The following is an 18,179-nucleotide window of genomic DNA, read 5'->3' as shown; positions in this document are numbered from 1 at the left end:
AAAATAAATTCAATCCAAAGTTTTATATTTTAAAATTTAGAATTTAAAACAGAACTGCGCAGATTTTGTAACAGATCATAACAGAGTAAAACAGAACGAAGCGATAATTCTTATAAATATCACAATTTTGATCTACGGCCACACTTCGCCAGTAGCCGGCATCTAATTCTTATTCTTATTCTTTATACCACACTTTGCCAGTGATCGACATCTAAAGTTCAATAATAACGCGCCCTTAATAGGTCTTTAAAGTTGCACACTTGTGCGTCTAATAAGGGTATCTAAGACTAGTTCCGGAATTATAGCGTAAATTATGAAGGGGTTCAAAAACGTAGAGAATGGGTTTCAAAGATTCTCATATCTTATTTCTTATACATTTTGAAACAGAATTCTTATATCTTATACAAAATTCAAAAATAGAATATCAAAAATTTTCCGAAAATAAAAGTAAGTCAAAAAGTACTTACCTCAAAGCCTGACCAGATCTGAATATAACCTTTTTGACCCTCTAAACGATGTTATCTTGAAGAAAATAGAATACAAAGGTTGTAGAGAATAAAAAGATCTTTTCGAAAAGTCCAGGATCACTGAATTACGACTTACGATGAATTTTCTACAAATTTTACAAGATTGCTGATTTTTGCTGAGAAGAGGCCTACAAATTTTAACATTAAAACCAGGAAAACGAATAGAGTGTATTTATAACGATACAAAACCCTATATCTTAACCTAAAAGTTATCCATATTGGAATCTGATCCAAATTTTAGGCCCATTACTCTAATTTAATTTTAAATCCTAGTCCTTATCTAATTTTAATCCTTTTTTTTCAATATCCTATAATTATTATTATTCTAAAAATTACTGGAAATTACAACTATTTATTTATTTTTTTAATAGCCAAAATTATCATATAATAACTTTAATGTATTTATATAAATATATAATAATTATAGATTTATAATAATAGAATTAGGAAGAAGTTGTGGTCGTCGTTTAGTAGGATAAATTTTGGTCGTAGTTTAGCAGGATAAGGAGATTATATCTTGTAGTTTAGTAATTTAGTAGTTTAATATGTATATAATACTATTTGAGGTATAATTTGGTTGAACGGTTATTCCCTAATTTTGGTTATTAAAAATATAAATAAATAGTGTTGTATATCCGCTTAAATACTAAATTATTAAATTACTACACACATGGTCTACCTATCCTCCGAAACAACAATCACACCTTATCTTATTATTAAAAAAAATAAATAAATAGTGTTATATAGCATCTAAACTACTAAATAATTTTTATTTCCTTTATATTATAATTTTAAATATTTTTATAAATATATAATAATTATAAATTTATAATAAAAATAATATAATATTCCCCCTATCATCAAATACAAACTAAAATTAAAATAGAAACTAATAACTAATCTAAGCCATTAGATTTACCTAATCTAATGGTACCCTAAATCACCCCACCGACTACTCTGCACCCTCCCACGCCCAATTTCACCTTTTCCCCTTCGTTTTTAATTTAATTTTTCCTGTCAAATCGTAAGTTTTTTTAAAAATCCGATTTTACTGTATTTTTCTACATCTCTCAACGATCGATTTGCATACCATATGTATTATATTTCGAATTAGTTTAAAAATAAAATTATTTGATTTCAAATTTTTATTTTAAATTGGTTTCAATTGGAATAGCCCTTAGATGATATAGATAAGTCTTGAAATAAAAAATAAATGTGCGATATAATTCAAGTTAATGCACGCGAACTTGCTTTTGCTTCATTGTAGCTAAACTCACCAAAAAAACATCTTGCTCTGATTTTTAAAACGAATTTTCTACCATCCGGCTCTAATTTATTGAATTTTCTAATTTATATAAAATGATTTTTTAGCCTGATAACATTATAATGACCAATTGATTTTTATTTAAAATTTTTATTTTGTTTTAATTCGGTCTAATAACTTATATTTTTAGCGAGATCAATAGTTCTTATTATTTTTTAGCCCGAATATGCTAATTCAACTAAATATCTGTAGTTTATTTTTATTTTTCTATTTAATATTGGATCAATAATATAATTTTATTTAGCCCGACCGGGTGAATATTATATATTATTTTATTTAAACCAAAATTATTAGACATAATATAACTCTAACGTAAATATTTATCTAGTTATGAAAGTATTTTATTTTAAATATTACTATAATTTCGATGATCTATTCAACTACCGCCCAAATTTTATTATTTTTGATAAAGGAAAAGGAGATGAGAAAGTTCAGTAAAGGCTTTTAGAAGGGTCCTAATTAACGGCCTAATTAAAGCATCGGGGGACCTGGTTGCTAATTGGGTGGGGCTATATTTTAAATCAAAATTTTATATTTTTTAATAAGAGTAATTAGGTAAATTCAGTGTATACCTAAAAACAGGTATCGTGCCGAAATTTTTAATATTTCATCTATTATATAATAGTAATAGACAGACAGATATCGTATAATTTTTTCTACTTATCATATATACAAGTATAATTTGGTTAAACGATTACTCTCCAATTTTGGTTATTAAAAATATATATAAATAATGTTATATATCTGCTAAATTATTAAATAACTAAACTACTACAAACATAGTCTTCTTATCCTAATAAACTACAATCATAGCTTATTTTATTATTAAAAATAAATAAATAGTATTATATATGCGATAAACTACTAAAATATTAAACTACTAAATATAATATACTTATTCTACTCACCTACGACAACAGGTTATCCTATAATTTTTATTATAAATTTATAATTATTATATATTAATATAAATATTTTAAAATCATAACATGAGGGTATAAATAAACTTTTTAAATAGTAACAAGAACCGTGCAATGCACGGGATTTAAGTTAGTAATGTTATGATAAGGCTAACAGAAATTTGGCATATCTCTCCCTCACAAAATAAAATAAGATAAATTCATATTTTTCTTTTAGGTGGATACACATCCAAAGTGCCTGGATATATTGATCAGGTGCTGACTACTAGAAGAAACATTGATATTTTCTTGTTCCCCAAAACAATCCAACCAATACGAAATGAATTGGAAAAAACAAATAGTACGATGTAAATCAAGCAAATGAGAGTAGTATTATTTATAGTCTATATTAAACAGCTACTAAACGTGACATTTATGCTAATAATTGAAAAGAAAATTCCCATAGGAAACAGCTCATTGATGTTAGTTTTAGGGTGGTATTAATGAACAACACTATAAATATATCGTCACACCGCCAAGTATCTGTATTCAGAAAAAAGTACAAGTACAGTTTTTGCTTAATTGGATCTTCCTCCCAACTAAAAATGGCAATGTATATCAACTCTATCTCCGGTCCTCAAAATGTTGTACGTGATGAGATTGCTCGGAGTTCAGCAAATTATCATCCTAGCGTCTGGGGAGATAAATTCCTCGCACACAGTAATTCACCGCTTCCAGTATGTTACTACTTACTATGTTAATTGTTAGATTTTTCCTATATATAACTATGACTTGAATTTTGTGGAGTACTATACCAATTATGCCGGAGAACTTGGAGTTTCAATTTTCAAACATGTTCTTTTTGCATAACATATATGGCGTTCAAGGTATTCGGTATAAATAAATAGTACTTGACAGAAATTTGTCCATATAAACGTACGCACACTGTGTTCTTACTAACTCATACAACCAGAATATTGATCGTAAAGAGGAGGAACATCTTCAAGTGCTAAAACAAGAAGCCAAGAAAATGCTAGTTGCAGGAGACACACCTCAACACGAATTGATTTCCTTAATAGATGATATTCAACGACTCGGATTGTCCTACCACTTTGAAGCTGAGCTTGATACATTATTGCAGCACTTAAACAATAGCTTCCATGAACTTTATTGCAGCAAAAATGATGTTAGCCTACTTGAAGTTGGCCTATGTTTTCGGTTACTTAGACAGCAAGGATGTGATGTTTCTTCTGGTAGGTCGATATAAAATTTAAAAGAATCATAATATATGCTGATTAACATTCCTGCCAGTTAACTTAGACGTAGTCCAATATTCATGAATATGATTGCAGTTAACATTTTAGCTATATATCATCTTTGTGTGTATCTTCAATCATGCAGATGTATTCTACAAATTTAAGGACATCAACGGGAAGTTCATGGAGCACTTGGCTAAGGACGTGAGAGGGATGCTAAGCTTGTATGAAGCAACATATCTGATGGTGCATGGGGAAAGAATACTAGAAGATGCTCTTGAATTTACCACCTCGCACCTTACTCTATATCTGAATTCCAACATAAATGATCCATTAGTAGACCTTGTTGGCCGTGCACTCAAGTATCCCCTCCATAAAAGTTTAAATAGGCTGGTAGCAAGGCATTATATTCCAATCTACCACAAATTTGACTGGCATAATCAAGTGCTATTAGATTTGGCAAAACATGATTTTAATCAAGTGCAGAAGTTGCATCAAACAGAGCTAGGTCATATTACAAGGTATACTTAATTAATTTAAAGAATTGATGCTTTGTTTATTGAAATCATTCTTAAATCGTATACTAAAAGGAATATATTTTAGGTGGTGGAAAGATTTAGATTTTACAAATAAACTTCCTTTCGCAAGGGATAGAGTGGTGGAATGTTACTTTTGGATATCAGGAGTGTACTTTGAGCCCCGGTATCACAAGGCAAGAGTATTTTTAACCAAAGTAATATCCTTAACATCCATTGTTGATGACATATATGATATTTATGGTACCATTGAAGAACTTCTGCAATTCACTGATGCAATCGAGAAGTAAGTGCAATTTGAGTACCGTAACCATTAAAAAACAATGTATCATCCTTTCATTCGTCTCTCCCAATAGATTCTCTACATGAACTTGTGAGTATTAACAAGGTTTATATATCCTAATATCATATCACACTAATTTAAATCTGGGAACTGATCCCCAGTCATCGTTAGATGGGATACAACAGCCGCAATGTTTCATTGCGGTGCACCCGCAATGAAACAATGCGGCAGCCCGCTCGTGTATCCCTGGCTGTGGATAATTTCCCTTTAAATCTGCAAAGATAACATACATATACATGTTTAGTAAATACTTTTTTCCATAAGTTTCATCCATGTATACTTCTTAATATTTAAGAGTAAATTGCAGAGTGGTCGCCATACACTACACCAAATTTCAAAGAAGTTGCCAAGTTTGCAAATTACTGGCCAATTTCCGCCTTTTTAAATAAATGGCTCTAATTAATTTGTGAACATTAAAGACAATCATTCTTTTAAAATGTGAAATAAAATCTGGTCAGCGTTTTAAAATACAATTGGAACGAGCCTTTCTTTTAAAAGGCGGAAACTAAAGATGACCATTAATTTGTAAACTTGACAACTTTTTTGAAATTGGGTGTAAAATACAGTTATTACTCTGTTATTTACTCCATATATAACGAGTCTTCGAAATATATATTGTTTCGTGTCATGTTTCAGATGGGATATCAGTACCATGGAGCAGCTGCCAGAGTACATCAAACTTTGTTATGGTCCTTTACTTGATATATTTTCTCAAGCTGAAGAGGACGTAGAAAAGGCAGGAAGGCCGTCATACGGCTTTAGCTATGCAAAAGATGCTGTAAGTATCTTTAATGAAGCAATCTAGTGCCCTTTTTTATTTGTCATCTTTATGTAATAATACCCGATGCTTCATTTTCAGTTTAAAAGGTTAACGAGAGGATATTTGGACGAAGCTAAATGGTGTGAAGTCCAATATTTTCCAAGTTATGAAGAGTATATGAGTGTTGCACTCATAACTGGGGCATTCAAAATGTTATCAGTGACAAGCTTCGTGCTAATGGGTGATGTGGCGACTAGAGAAGCATATGAGTGGATGTCTAAAGATCCCTTGATTGTTAAAGCTGCATCTGTGATTTGCAGACTCAGTGACGACATAGTAGGACATGAGGTTAGATGTAGAAAGTTTGATTTAGAAACTGATGTTGCATATGATTACATGTAGATTAACTGCTTATTGTACATATATATATATATGCTTACTCACAGTCACAGTCGTAAGTGCAGTTTGAGTCGCAGAGACCACATATACCGACAGCTGTTGAGTGTTTCATGAAACAATATGGTGTTCCCAAGGAAACTGCTTATGATGGACTGCGCAAACACATTATAAACGCGTGGAAGGATATGAATCAGGAATGCCTGCATCCAATAGCAGCTCCAATGCCATTGCTGACAAGAGTATTCAATTTGGCGCGTGTTATAAATCTTATTTATGATGAGGATGACGGATACACGCATTCTTCGGCTACCACAAAAGATATGATCACCTCAGTACTGGTAGATCCTATTCCTGTATGATGCTCCAGTACCGTTTGCACAGTGTGCTTTTATGTAATCAGTGACTGTTATTTTACGATGTGCCTTTTATGTAGTGTTTGGTGACTTTCTGTTGTTTATGGTGTGCTTTAATGTATTCGGTGGCTTTGTGCTAATTGTTTTGTTTATTCGGGTATTAGCTTGAAATTAAAGATAAATTTACTTTAATTAATTAGCGATTTAGTAAACACTAGAGTGTGTACTTTGTTACCAACTCTCGATCATGGGGGACAACATTATATAACAGAGCTTCCATCTCGTTATCACTTAAATGTGTATTTATTCGTACATTTATAACTCTTAAAAGTCCTTGGATCTATTTGAGAGCAACGTTGCTTGGTTGCATCAATTGTTAGAATATATATTAATTTAAATTCCCATAATTATATTTATTAAATATTTTATTATAATAAGAAAAAATAGTGAAATCACAGAATCAGTTCCACTTCTCCAAGAAAATAAATGTAGTAATTAAATCTTAAATTGTGACCGCATCACAGGGATCAACTTTTTATCAACTTGGAAAGCCTTTGCCAAAACGTAACTAGGGAGAGTTTGACCCAAACAATGCAGTAGCAATTGTAATAACACTAGGGTCCTGGCTGTTTAGAATTCCAATCGCAACTGCATAAGACTTTCCAACATTTTTTTGGATAAGACCCTCAGGGAACACAAACACATCTCCCTTATTAAGTATCTTGGTAATGAGGCGATAATTAGGGTTGGAGGTGAAATATCCAACTTCTAGAGTACCTTCAATAACTCTAAGAATTTCAGTGGCACGTGGGTGTGTGTGGAGAGGGTTTATGCATGATGGTGCTGTCAAGGCGCACCATTAAAATGTCAAGGTGTTAGAGCAAGTCCAAAAATGTCTTAAAAATTTGTCCTAAATTAAAATTTGAGGCGTTTTGGACAAAAGAGTGCTCCAACAATGTCTCAATATTGCCTTAAAACACTAGAACATTAATCATGTGCCTCATTTTTAAAGCACCACTAAAAATGCCCTATCTCATTTATTTCAATTAAAATATTATTTTCCTCCCTTTTTACACACCTCTCTACTCTCATTATTGACTTTCCCCCTCATTATAATTCAAATATAATACTACTTTAGTAATAAGGCAAAAATACAAGGCATATTGTTCGAGTTGATATACAACTAATATTTTATAATATTTATAAGGCATTTACTAGGACATTGTTAAACTTGCTCTTAAGTCCTGATATATGTGCAACAAATACAGGTGTCGCCTTTGAGCCAATAGCATTCGAGGTGTCACCAGCTAGATGAAGTCCGAAGTCCAGTTAAAGAAAAATCACCGGCTGTGACAAGCTTAGGATCCTTGCATGCCTTGCCATTTACTTGTTAGTTTTAGTAAAATGAACGAGCAAAGCTTAAGAACGGTAACGGATAACACAACAATAAAGAAGATGTAAACCTATACAAACTCTGTTTGTTACAATTTGTGGAGAAAAACTTGGAAAAACAAAACTAACTATCTGTCTATATATATACAAAGTCTATCTAGCTAGAGTTTGTTATCTTTCTATAAATAGTAAATAATGACTTAATGTGGTGTTGATGTGCTGTCATTGTTGCCAGGTTGGATAAATGGAAGTAGTGGTGAATCAATACGCTTATACCCCCCCCCCTCAAGGTGGGAAGGGTGGAATACATTCCCAGCTTGGAAAGAAGATTCTGAAATTGTGGCAGAGGTAAAATCTTAGTGAAAGCATCTGCCAACTGATTTTGAGTTGGTAAATAAGTAAGTTGCAGCAGCCCTTCTAAAACCTTATCACGAGTAAAGTGACAATCTATGTCGATATGCTTAGAACGCTCGTGGAAGATAGGATTTTTGGCAATATGGATGGCTGATTTGTTATCACAGTGAAGGGTTACAGGAGTCAAATTATGCACACCAAGTTCATCAAGTAACCTCACTGTCCAGGTGACTTCAGCTGCGGCAGAAGCCATGGCACGGTATTCAGATTCGGAAGAAGAACGAGAGATGGTGGCTTGCTTCTTGGATTTCCAAGATACTGGAGAATCACCAAAGAGAAGAACATAGCCAGTGACAGACCGACGTGACATGGGACAAGCAGCCCAATCACTATCAGAATATGCTTGAAGTGTCAATAAATTGGAAGCACGTAATAATATACCTTGGCTAGGAGAAGTAGAAATGTATTTGATGGTATGTAATAAAGCATCCAGATGAGAAGTACGGGGTGATTGCATGAACTGACTTAAAACTTGCACAACATAGTTTAAGTCGGGGAGTATGTTTGTAAGGTAATTGAGTTTACCTACTAATGATCGATAAAGATCAGGAGCAGGTAATAGAGTACCACCATCAGAAACAAGTTTAAGATTGAGTGGCAATAGAGTAGAAGCCTTGCGAGGCAATTCATAAGGGCAGGCAATGAGCAAATCTTTAGTAAATTTTGCTTGACTCAAAATAATCCCATTTGCATAATAACCAACTTCGAGTCCAAGAAAGTAATGAAGGAGGCCCAAATCCTTAATACTAAAGACATTGTCAAGATGTGTCTTAATGTGATTATTGAAGAAATATCATCGCCCGTGATAATGATATCATCAACATAAACTGCCATTATAGTAACCATGGAACCATTACGTTTAATGAATAAACTGTAGTCGTTTTTGGATTGTATAAAACCTTGAGCAGTAAGTTCATGAAGAAGTTTACAAAACCATTCGCGTGAGGCTTGTTTGAGCCTGTATAAAGACTTAACAAGACGACATACCAGACGTGAACTCACATTCAGTCCAGGGGTGGCTTCATGTAAACCTCTTCTTTGAGGTCACCGTGAAGAAACGCGTTGTTGACATCTAACTGATAAAGATTCCAATGGAGACTAGCTGCTAGTGCAATAAGGCATCGAACAGTAACCATTTTAACAACAGGGGAGAATGTTTCTTCATAGTCGATTCCATATTGCTGAGTAAAGCCTTTCGCGACCAATCGAGCTTTACAGCGTTCCAATGTACCATTAGACCTGAGTTTAACCTTGTAAACCCATTTATATCCTATGGGTTTCTTGCCAGGTGGAAGTGGGACAAGATCCCAAGTGTGATTTTTGTCAAGGGCCTGTAATTCCTTAGCCATGACATCAACCCAGATAGGATCACGAGATGCTTCAGCATATGAGGTAGGTTCAGTAATTTTATCAAGCTGAGAAATATGAGTTTTATGCGCACTAGTGAACTTGGCAGATGAAACAAAATGACAATGATGACTTGGAGTAGAAAGGGTAGCAATGTGTCACTGATAATCTTTTAAGTATGAAGGATTAGTTCTCTTGTCGTGATGAAGTTCTAATGGATGGAACATTATGATCATGAACATCATTAATTGATGAAGTATGATCAGTGGAAACAATATTATGAACTAAATTTTGTGTATCAGGAGAAGTAGGAATAGAAGAGGAAGTAGTGTGAATGGGAAAGTCATCAACAAACTGTTTAGAATGAGGAGTGGTAGTACTAGGTAAAAATATAGTGTTCGAATAATCATGATCAGAGATATTAGAAAGTAAATGAAACGGAAAGTGCATTTCATGGTATCTAACATCTCGAGAAATTACAATCTGCTTAGAAGTAAGACTAAGAATTTTGTAGCCCTTTTTGTTAGGAGGATATCCAAGGAAAACCCCAGGTTCAGCTCGAGGTTGGAATTTAGAGCGGTGAACTTTAGGTGTAGTTACATAGCACAAGCATCCAAAGTTGCGAAGATTATCAAGAGATGGAACCGAATCATAAAGTTTGAAATAGGGAGAAGAATTACCAATGCTGGAAAGAGGCATGCGGTTAATGAGATAGGCTGCACAAAGAATACTGTCTCCCCAGAACTTTGCTGGCACCTGAGATTGAAGAAACAGTGCACGAGCAGTTTCTAGTAAATGGCGATATTTGCGTTCCACCACCCCGTTTTGCTGAGGGGTGTGGACACAACTGGTTTGATTGATGATTCCTCGTTTCAGATAAAACTGTTTAACAACTCCTTCTGTCAGCTCCAAAGCGTTATCAGAACGAATGCATAACACTTTAGCTTTGAACTGTGTTTCAACATAATTCATAAATGACTCAAGGATAAATGAGACTTCTGACTTATGTTATAAAAGATGAATCCATGTATAACAACTGTAATCGTCCAATATAGTCAAAAAAGAATTGATAATTAGTATATGTTTTGGTCTTATAAGGACCCCATACATCAATATGTAGCAATTCAAAAAACTGTAGAGTCCATCAGTCAAGTTACCAAGAGGCATCGGCTGTTCTTTCTTCAAATGGACCTTTAGAGCACATTATTTGTCAGTAAAGATCATCTTACAATTCATGTCCCTGCACAACTTGCTAACAGATATAAGATGGAAGTGAAAATCAGGAACATGAAGGACATCTCTTAGAGTAATTGTGACATTTAGAATTATAGTTCCTCTGTGCAGAACTGGAATTTTACTACCATCAGGAATAGTGATGGTCATGTTAGAACCAGCTACAGATGTATAGTCTGTAAATTTATTTAAATCTGGACAAATATGGTCAGTGGCAACACTGTCCACTAACCAGCCAGATTTAGAGGTACTCATTAAGCAGATATTACCTTCTAAGAGTGCATGGTTAGTGGCAGAAGCAGAATGATCATTGGATGGAAATTATTTATGCAGAAGGCTCAGAAGTTGATTGTACTGTTCATCAGTAAGAGGACTGTGATGACCATCATTAACTGGAGCTGATGGAAATTGTGATGTATCCTGAGAAGTGTTTGTATTCTGATTATCAGTGATGGGAGTCTGAGACAGCATAGCAGCAGAATTAGGTTTTCTTTCCTTGAAACCTTTAAAACCAGGTGGAAATCCATGAATCTGAAAGCATCTATTAACACTGTGGCCTTGAACCTTATAATGAGTACAGAAATAATTTGCTCCTGGCTTGGATGGCCTCTTTGGAGCAAAACTCTAAGCAAAATTCTGAGAAGAATTATGTGAATTCTGAGAAAAACTCCGAGGTCGAAAACTTTGAGAGAAAGTCTGAGAAACATTCTGAGGTCGAAACCTCTGAGCAGAGTATGAATTGTAATTCCTTTTGTCAGCAACAAATGCTACATTTTCAGGTTGTAGAGATAACTGAGATATGTCCTTATGGCTTTCCTCTTAAGCCACTAGTATATAAGCCTGAGAAACTGTTGGCAACGGATTCATCATCATAATATGACCTCGAACAACACTGAATTTATCATTCAGTTTGAGTAAAAACTGCAGCAATCGTTGTTCCTATTATTTCTTTAGAAATTTTTGTCCCAATTGACAAGTGCATTTCTCACATGTGCACATAGGAGCAGGATTCACATCATCTATGATATCCCAAACAGTTTTAAGCCTTGTATAATATTCAGAAACAGATAAAGAATTCTGAGAAATTTCAGTCAACTCTTGTTCCAATGAATACAATTCAGTAATAGATGAAGTACCAAATCTTTCCTCTAGGTCCTTCCAGATTGACCTTGCAGTTTTGAGAAACAGGACACTTCTAGCAATTGTCTCATCAAGATTAAACAAAATCCAAGAAATAACGAGAGAGTTACATCGTTCCCAAACACTATACTCAGGTGAAGTCATTTCAGGTGGAATCACTGTTCCGTTAACAAAACCAAGCTTATTCTTGGCTGATAGAATCAAAATCATCGATCTCTTCCAATTATTAAAATTGATGCCATTGAACTTAACCGAAACAAATTGTGTTGTATTTGCATCTGAGGGATGAATGTAATACACACTCGAAAGATCTAAGTTCGACTGAGTTTGAACATCAGTTTGAGACGTAGATGTAGATGTTGACATTTTCAACTATTACACAATCAGATTCAAGCAATATGCTAATCAACAATCAATGTTTAGAACTAATTCAGAACAATATGTTCAGAAAAACGCCGAAAAACAGATCAATCTTCAGGAAAAAAAAATCACCGAAAAAACAGATCGATAACGAAAAACAGATCGATAACGAAATTCAGTAACCTAATGGAAGAAAACACCTTGAATTCTGAAGATTCTGATGAAAAGATGACAAATCGGTCATTAAAATGACGTAGATTGTGATGAAAAATGACGAATCAGTCGTTAAGATGACGTAACCAGTCGTCGAGATGAATCACAATGATCTGCACAAGCTCTGATACCATGTTAGTTTTAGTGAAATGAACGAGCAAAGATTAAGAACAGTAACGGAGAACACAACAATGAAGAAGATGTAAAACTATACAAACTCTGTTTGTTATAATTTGTGGAGAAAAACCTGGAAAAACAAAACTAACTATCTGTCTATATATATACAAAGTCTATCCAGCTAGAGTTTGTTATCTTTCTATAAATAGTAAAGAATGACTTAATGTGGTGTTGTTGTGCTGTCATTGTTGCCAGGTTGGATGAATGGAAGTAGTGGTAAATCAATACGCTTATTATTACTAGAGCTGCAATCAGAGTAAATTTGTTAAACTGTATGCTAGAGATATTTTCATATATAACGATATAAACCATCCATGAAAAATTACTATATAAAGATGTACATTGTGCACTTAAATTTTTATGACTAATTAAAACTGTTTAACCTCATGTGATGAATTGTGATTATAATCTTACCGGAACTCTTCAGATCAGCAACACAAAAATCTTGTAAAGAACTACCATCAATGGCCAAAATAACAGCGAACATCATGGCCAACAAGCCTAGGTAAATAAATTTTATAGCCATTAAGAATGAACAAAAATATGGGGTACAGATTAAAGAGAAAGGTTTTATTGAGTTGTGAAGTATAAGTTGGGAGTGTTATAAAAGAGTTAAGCAGTCCAATTCTGTGCCAAAATTTCGATAATGAACAAATGGAAAAGATACAACCTGAAAATTTTAAATTGCATGCCGGCCGCTGACATATTTTGTGATATTCTTAATTGAGGTAGAGTGCAAGTGTTATTTTCATAGATATGGAGACCAAGTATTGGAGTTACTTGACCTTGTACACATTTAATTAAAAACCATGAACTTGTCTATATTCAAGAACAGCTCAGAATTTCTGAAGAAGTTGTGTAGCTAAACTATTTGCAGGCAGACCATTATTCCGGTTGTGTTTCATCAGTGACTGCAAACGTGGTGGCATTTTTTCCCTTTAGTCTTAACTTAACTAGCATAACGGTGTTAAATTTTTATTTTACTACATTTGACAGAGAACTCTGATCGATTTTAAACTTTTTTGCACAATGGAGTAGTTCTACAATATGTAGTCAAGAACAATTTTCTCTGCTTCTATAAATAATAATCGTTCCATGGCTGTTGGACATACTTTTACTCACCGAGAACTCTATTTACTTAAATTATAAAATTTATATAAACATCAGTGTTACAGATATAATATTAGGTATCTGATAATATTTTTTTCATAAAATATGTGACGTGGCATTAACCAGCAAGAACCCTCGTAACTAATTTAATTAGCAAAAGGGTTAGAACAATCAAGTGGAATCAGATCTGTAATCTCAAAACGTGGTCACTTTGTAATGGCATATGTATCATGGGAAAATGATATAACTGCATCCATTGTCTGGCGGGCTATATTATTTGAAATATCTAATGATGAGTACCTTCTTGTTGACTCTTTGTTCTTCTTATTACTCGATTAAATTTTTTAAATAATAACGGAAATCCGTGTATACTATAATAACCGGAATGAGTCATAATTTGGTTTAAAGATTATCTCCTAATTTTAATTATTAAAATAATAAATAAATAGTCTTATATATCTGTTAAATTACTAAATTTTTAAACTACTGGACATAGTCTACTTATCCTACTAAACTACGACCACAATTTATTCTATTATTAAAAAATAAATATTAAGTGTTATATATCTGTTAAACTACTAAACTTTTAAACTACTAGACATAGTCTACTTATCCTACTAAACTACGATCACATGTTATCCTATAATTTTAATTATAAATTTACAAATTATTAAATATTTATATAAATATTTTAAAATTATAATATGACGGGATAAATAAAAATTTAAATATTAATGAAACCCGTACATCGCACGGGATTTAAGTTAGTAGATATTAGTCTTTTCAATTTAATCTCAGAAATATTTTCACCCTATTCCTATTATATATACTAACTTAAATTCCGTGTAATGCACGAGTTCCCATTAATTTATAAATATCTCGATCTTTTTTTATCTAACCATATCCTAACATTTATTTTAATATATTTATATAAATATATGATAATAATAAATTTATAGTCAAAATAATAAATAATTAGAAAGAAGTTGTGTTTATATTTTAAGTCGTGGCAGTTGTTTAGGATGCTAAGGACACCGTCTAATATTTTAGCAATTTAGTAATTTAGTAGATGTAAAATATTATTTATTTTATTTTTAATAATCAAAATGGGGAATAACCGTTGATCGTGCGATGCACGGGTTCCCTTTAATATTTAAAAAATTTATTTATCTCGTTATATTCTAATTTTTAAAATATTTTTGTAAATATATATAATTTTCAAGAGTTAAAACAGTTGACACGAATAAAAAAACGGACCAAAGAGATTTGAGAAGAAAACGAAACAAAAATAGCTAGTCCTGGTATGAATAGCTTTGAATAAAAAAGAAGAGTAGAATTCATACCTCGAAATTGATAATCTCGCACTCTAACATAATGCCTAAACATGATTACTAAACTCCCATCTTTCGGTCTAATATACAATACATAATTTGTTATTAGACGCATATTAGTTAAATAGAACAAAGTTCAGTGGAGACCTCAATTTTTGTGGAGACTTGGAAACTACATCTTGACCATCCATTTTAACCTAATCCGATGGTCCACCTTTTAGTTTTTTTTTTTTAATTTTTAATCCTGACCATCCTGATTACACACGTTGTTCTTTTCATTTTTAACCAACTGTGCGTCAGTTTCTATTACTCTGAAATATAGGATAACAGTTATTTCTTGTGCAGAAATATGATCCCTGAAAAATACATACAGTACATACAACATCCTGCAGTTTTGTACATCTAGTTTTGTACAGGATACCACGCAATACCATATATTATCCTGAATTCATCAATTTTTCACCAAGTTTCAGCGCACCAGGGAACTCTTTCACCTCTTCCTCTGAAACTACATCCTGTTTGCAAATAAAATTACTTATAATAACCCTTTTGGACTATTTCATTAACCTCAAAACAAATTTGTTCTGCTCACATTATCATTCACCTCCGTGTCCAACATATGTTGAAAACTATCCAACTCATAGTTTTCATTCAAATTTGCCTTATTGTGCATTTTCTCCTTCATCTCTCCATCCTTGTTATACACCACTAGTTCCTGCATTAAGTTTTATCAGTATGCACATTTATCAATATGCACATCGTCACGACTTCCAATTACATATGTAAAAAATAAGTATATTTCTGTTACTCACATCTGATTTGTCTTCGGTACCCTTAATGTTAATGACATATACAATATTGTCATCTTTGTTTTGCGCCTCATCCTCATATTGTAAGTTATTCCCCATAATTACATCGAACATTGTAAGCTCGCCATCCTCATTGCATTCGTGTGAGTTCTTTTTAAGAAATAAAAACTTTACCAGTATTTCATATCCATTCTTTTATTAATTATCTCAATAATTACCTCTTTTTCGCTGTTTTCCTCCACACATTCATCCTGTAGTGACAACATTCCCAATTATTTTAGCAGTACTTCAATAATTAATCACCCAAGACAATTGATAACTAAAATATAGAAATTAATTGAGTGATTACCTTCTTTCCATCAAGTAACTTGACTAGTTCACCTACTCCAAACCTTTTGGCACTGGAGTCATACTTTTGTCGCTCACGCAATAACATATCTGACCAACCACGGTACGCTGGAAAGGTTATAGGAGCGTAATTTATTTTCCTGTTCTTCACTTTGCTAACATATAAATACTGCACCCAAGAATGTATTAAAAATCTTATTGACGCAATTTTTTTAAACTATTTAATAACTATGAAAAAAAATAGTCACTTACGATTAGGAAAGGCAGTGGTCCTGCGAAGTTCCTCTTCTTATCTGCAGCCCAATAAGCATGGCATTTTTTTCATTTTTTTCAATCAACAGGTGACACCAGTTATAGTTGTCACAATTTTCTATATTCCCATAAAATTTTAGTATTTCTCGATTAAGAAAGCTATTCTGATTGGACTCAATAAAAAAGTTGTACATCATCATCAAAAAATTCTACTTGAAATTATAATCAGCTCTCCGACTTTGAAGCATCTTGTTTCTCACCATCAAAGGTGTTACTGAAGAACTTTTGCCACCTGCAAACTGCTCACCCCAAGCATGATTTTCTGATAGGTCTTTTTTACATTCAACAGCCTCACTCCCCAATGGTAGTCCAATAACACTATGAACAGTGTTATCACTTATATTAATATTTCATGCTTTCACCTTTAACGAACATGCAGCACCATCAAATGCTTCAACAACATTATATCCTAAATTGTGTGTGTAATGCACCATTCTAAAATTCAGTAGCCGTCCAAAACCCGTATTATTTACCCATTTAACTTGCGCTTCAGAAAGATTCATTATCACATCTATCATTATAGAGGGAGAGAACTTCTTTTGGATGTAACGATTATACGTCCTAACCTTTTTATTCTTTTTCTTGCTATTTGACCAGACATCCTTACCTTTTTTTCCTTCTGATTTTGAAACCTTTTGTAAAGATAATTTCCTTCTTAGTGGAACAATATTAGATTCAGTCTGTTTGTCATCATGTAAAAAACCAAAGTATAATCACCCCTTGTGAAATAAAAATTTATTAATTTAACTAATGTTTTATCATTTCACAAAATACCTTATCCATTATGCTCGCAGGACTGACTTGTGCATCATGTCTACTATGCTTTCTTTGAAGAATGACCCGCGACCGTCTTTGGTAAGTAGTCTACAATACACTCAAAAAATAACACGTTTAGCTCATACAATTACATCATTTGTAATTGTAGGAAAACAATAATAAAAAAATTAAGAAATTTTTTACCTCATCGCCTCTGCTTCTTTTCCTTGTTTTAGAACCTTGTTCTGCGGCATCTCCATAATTAACATTTATATTTTCATTCATACTCTTATGTACTGGTTTTACAAATTTGTTCTTCTCCACAGTACTCCCTGTTTTTATAGATTTGGTATTCGATGTCAACGTTTCTCCAGGAGTAACAAATTCATCATCTTCTTCACTTGAATCAACAGCTTCTACCCTATTACTGTTCAACACACATCTACCTCGTCGTGCACTCATCATTGTACCGTTACTCCCACTTTTTTGACCAACATCCAAGTCAACATGAACATAATGATTTTCCGGCCGTTTGTAAACCCGATGAGTCGCGTTTAGTTTCCCACTACGTCTCCGGCCTAAGATATACATCATAAAATTTAAGTAAATCACATACAAATAATGCTACCATTTAATAAATACATAAACTTATACCAATGTTTATTAAAAAATATTACTAATTGGTTAACAAAACAAAATAGTCATTCATGAACATATAAAAAACATATCATCAATTATGATTCTGTTTGTTCTGCACGTCAAGTTTTGCACCAACTGTAAAAAAAACCTAATTAGAATGAAGTGTTCTGCTATTTTTTTGTCCCGACGGAAAATTGTAGT

At 32.9% G+C, this 18,179-nt stretch overlaps 1 protein-coding gene across 1 annotated transcript; it reads left to right on the top strand.

Annotated features, from left to right (window-relative positions):
* Positions 1-3,338: 3,338 nt before the first annotated feature.
* Positions 3,339-6,474, top strand: LOC141710666 (sesquiterpene synthase 2-like). The gene is made up of 7 exons (XM_074513215.1): positions 3,339-3,487; positions 3,724-4,003; positions 4,152-4,527; positions 4,610-4,828; positions 5,522-5,663; positions 5,745-5,993; positions 6,110-6,474. The coding sequence occupies exons 1-7, from the start codon at positions 3,356-3,358 to the stop codon at positions 6,401-6,403; spliced, it is 1,692 nt and encodes a 563-aa protein (XP_074369316.1). The 5' UTR covers positions 3,339-3,355; the 3' UTR covers positions 6,404-6,474.
* Positions 6,475-18,179: the final 11,705 nt, after the last annotated feature.

The sequence above is a fragment of the Apium graveolens genome, chromosome 3, assembly GCF_009905375.1.
Source record: "Apium graveolens cultivar Ventura chromosome 3, ASM990537v1, whole genome shotgun sequence".
NCBI lineage: Eukaryota > Viridiplantae > Streptophyta > Magnoliopsida > Apiales > Apiaceae > Apium > Apium graveolens.
Note: the sequence above shows the minus strand (reverse complement) of the source record. Positions and strands in the feature narration are given on the sequence as shown.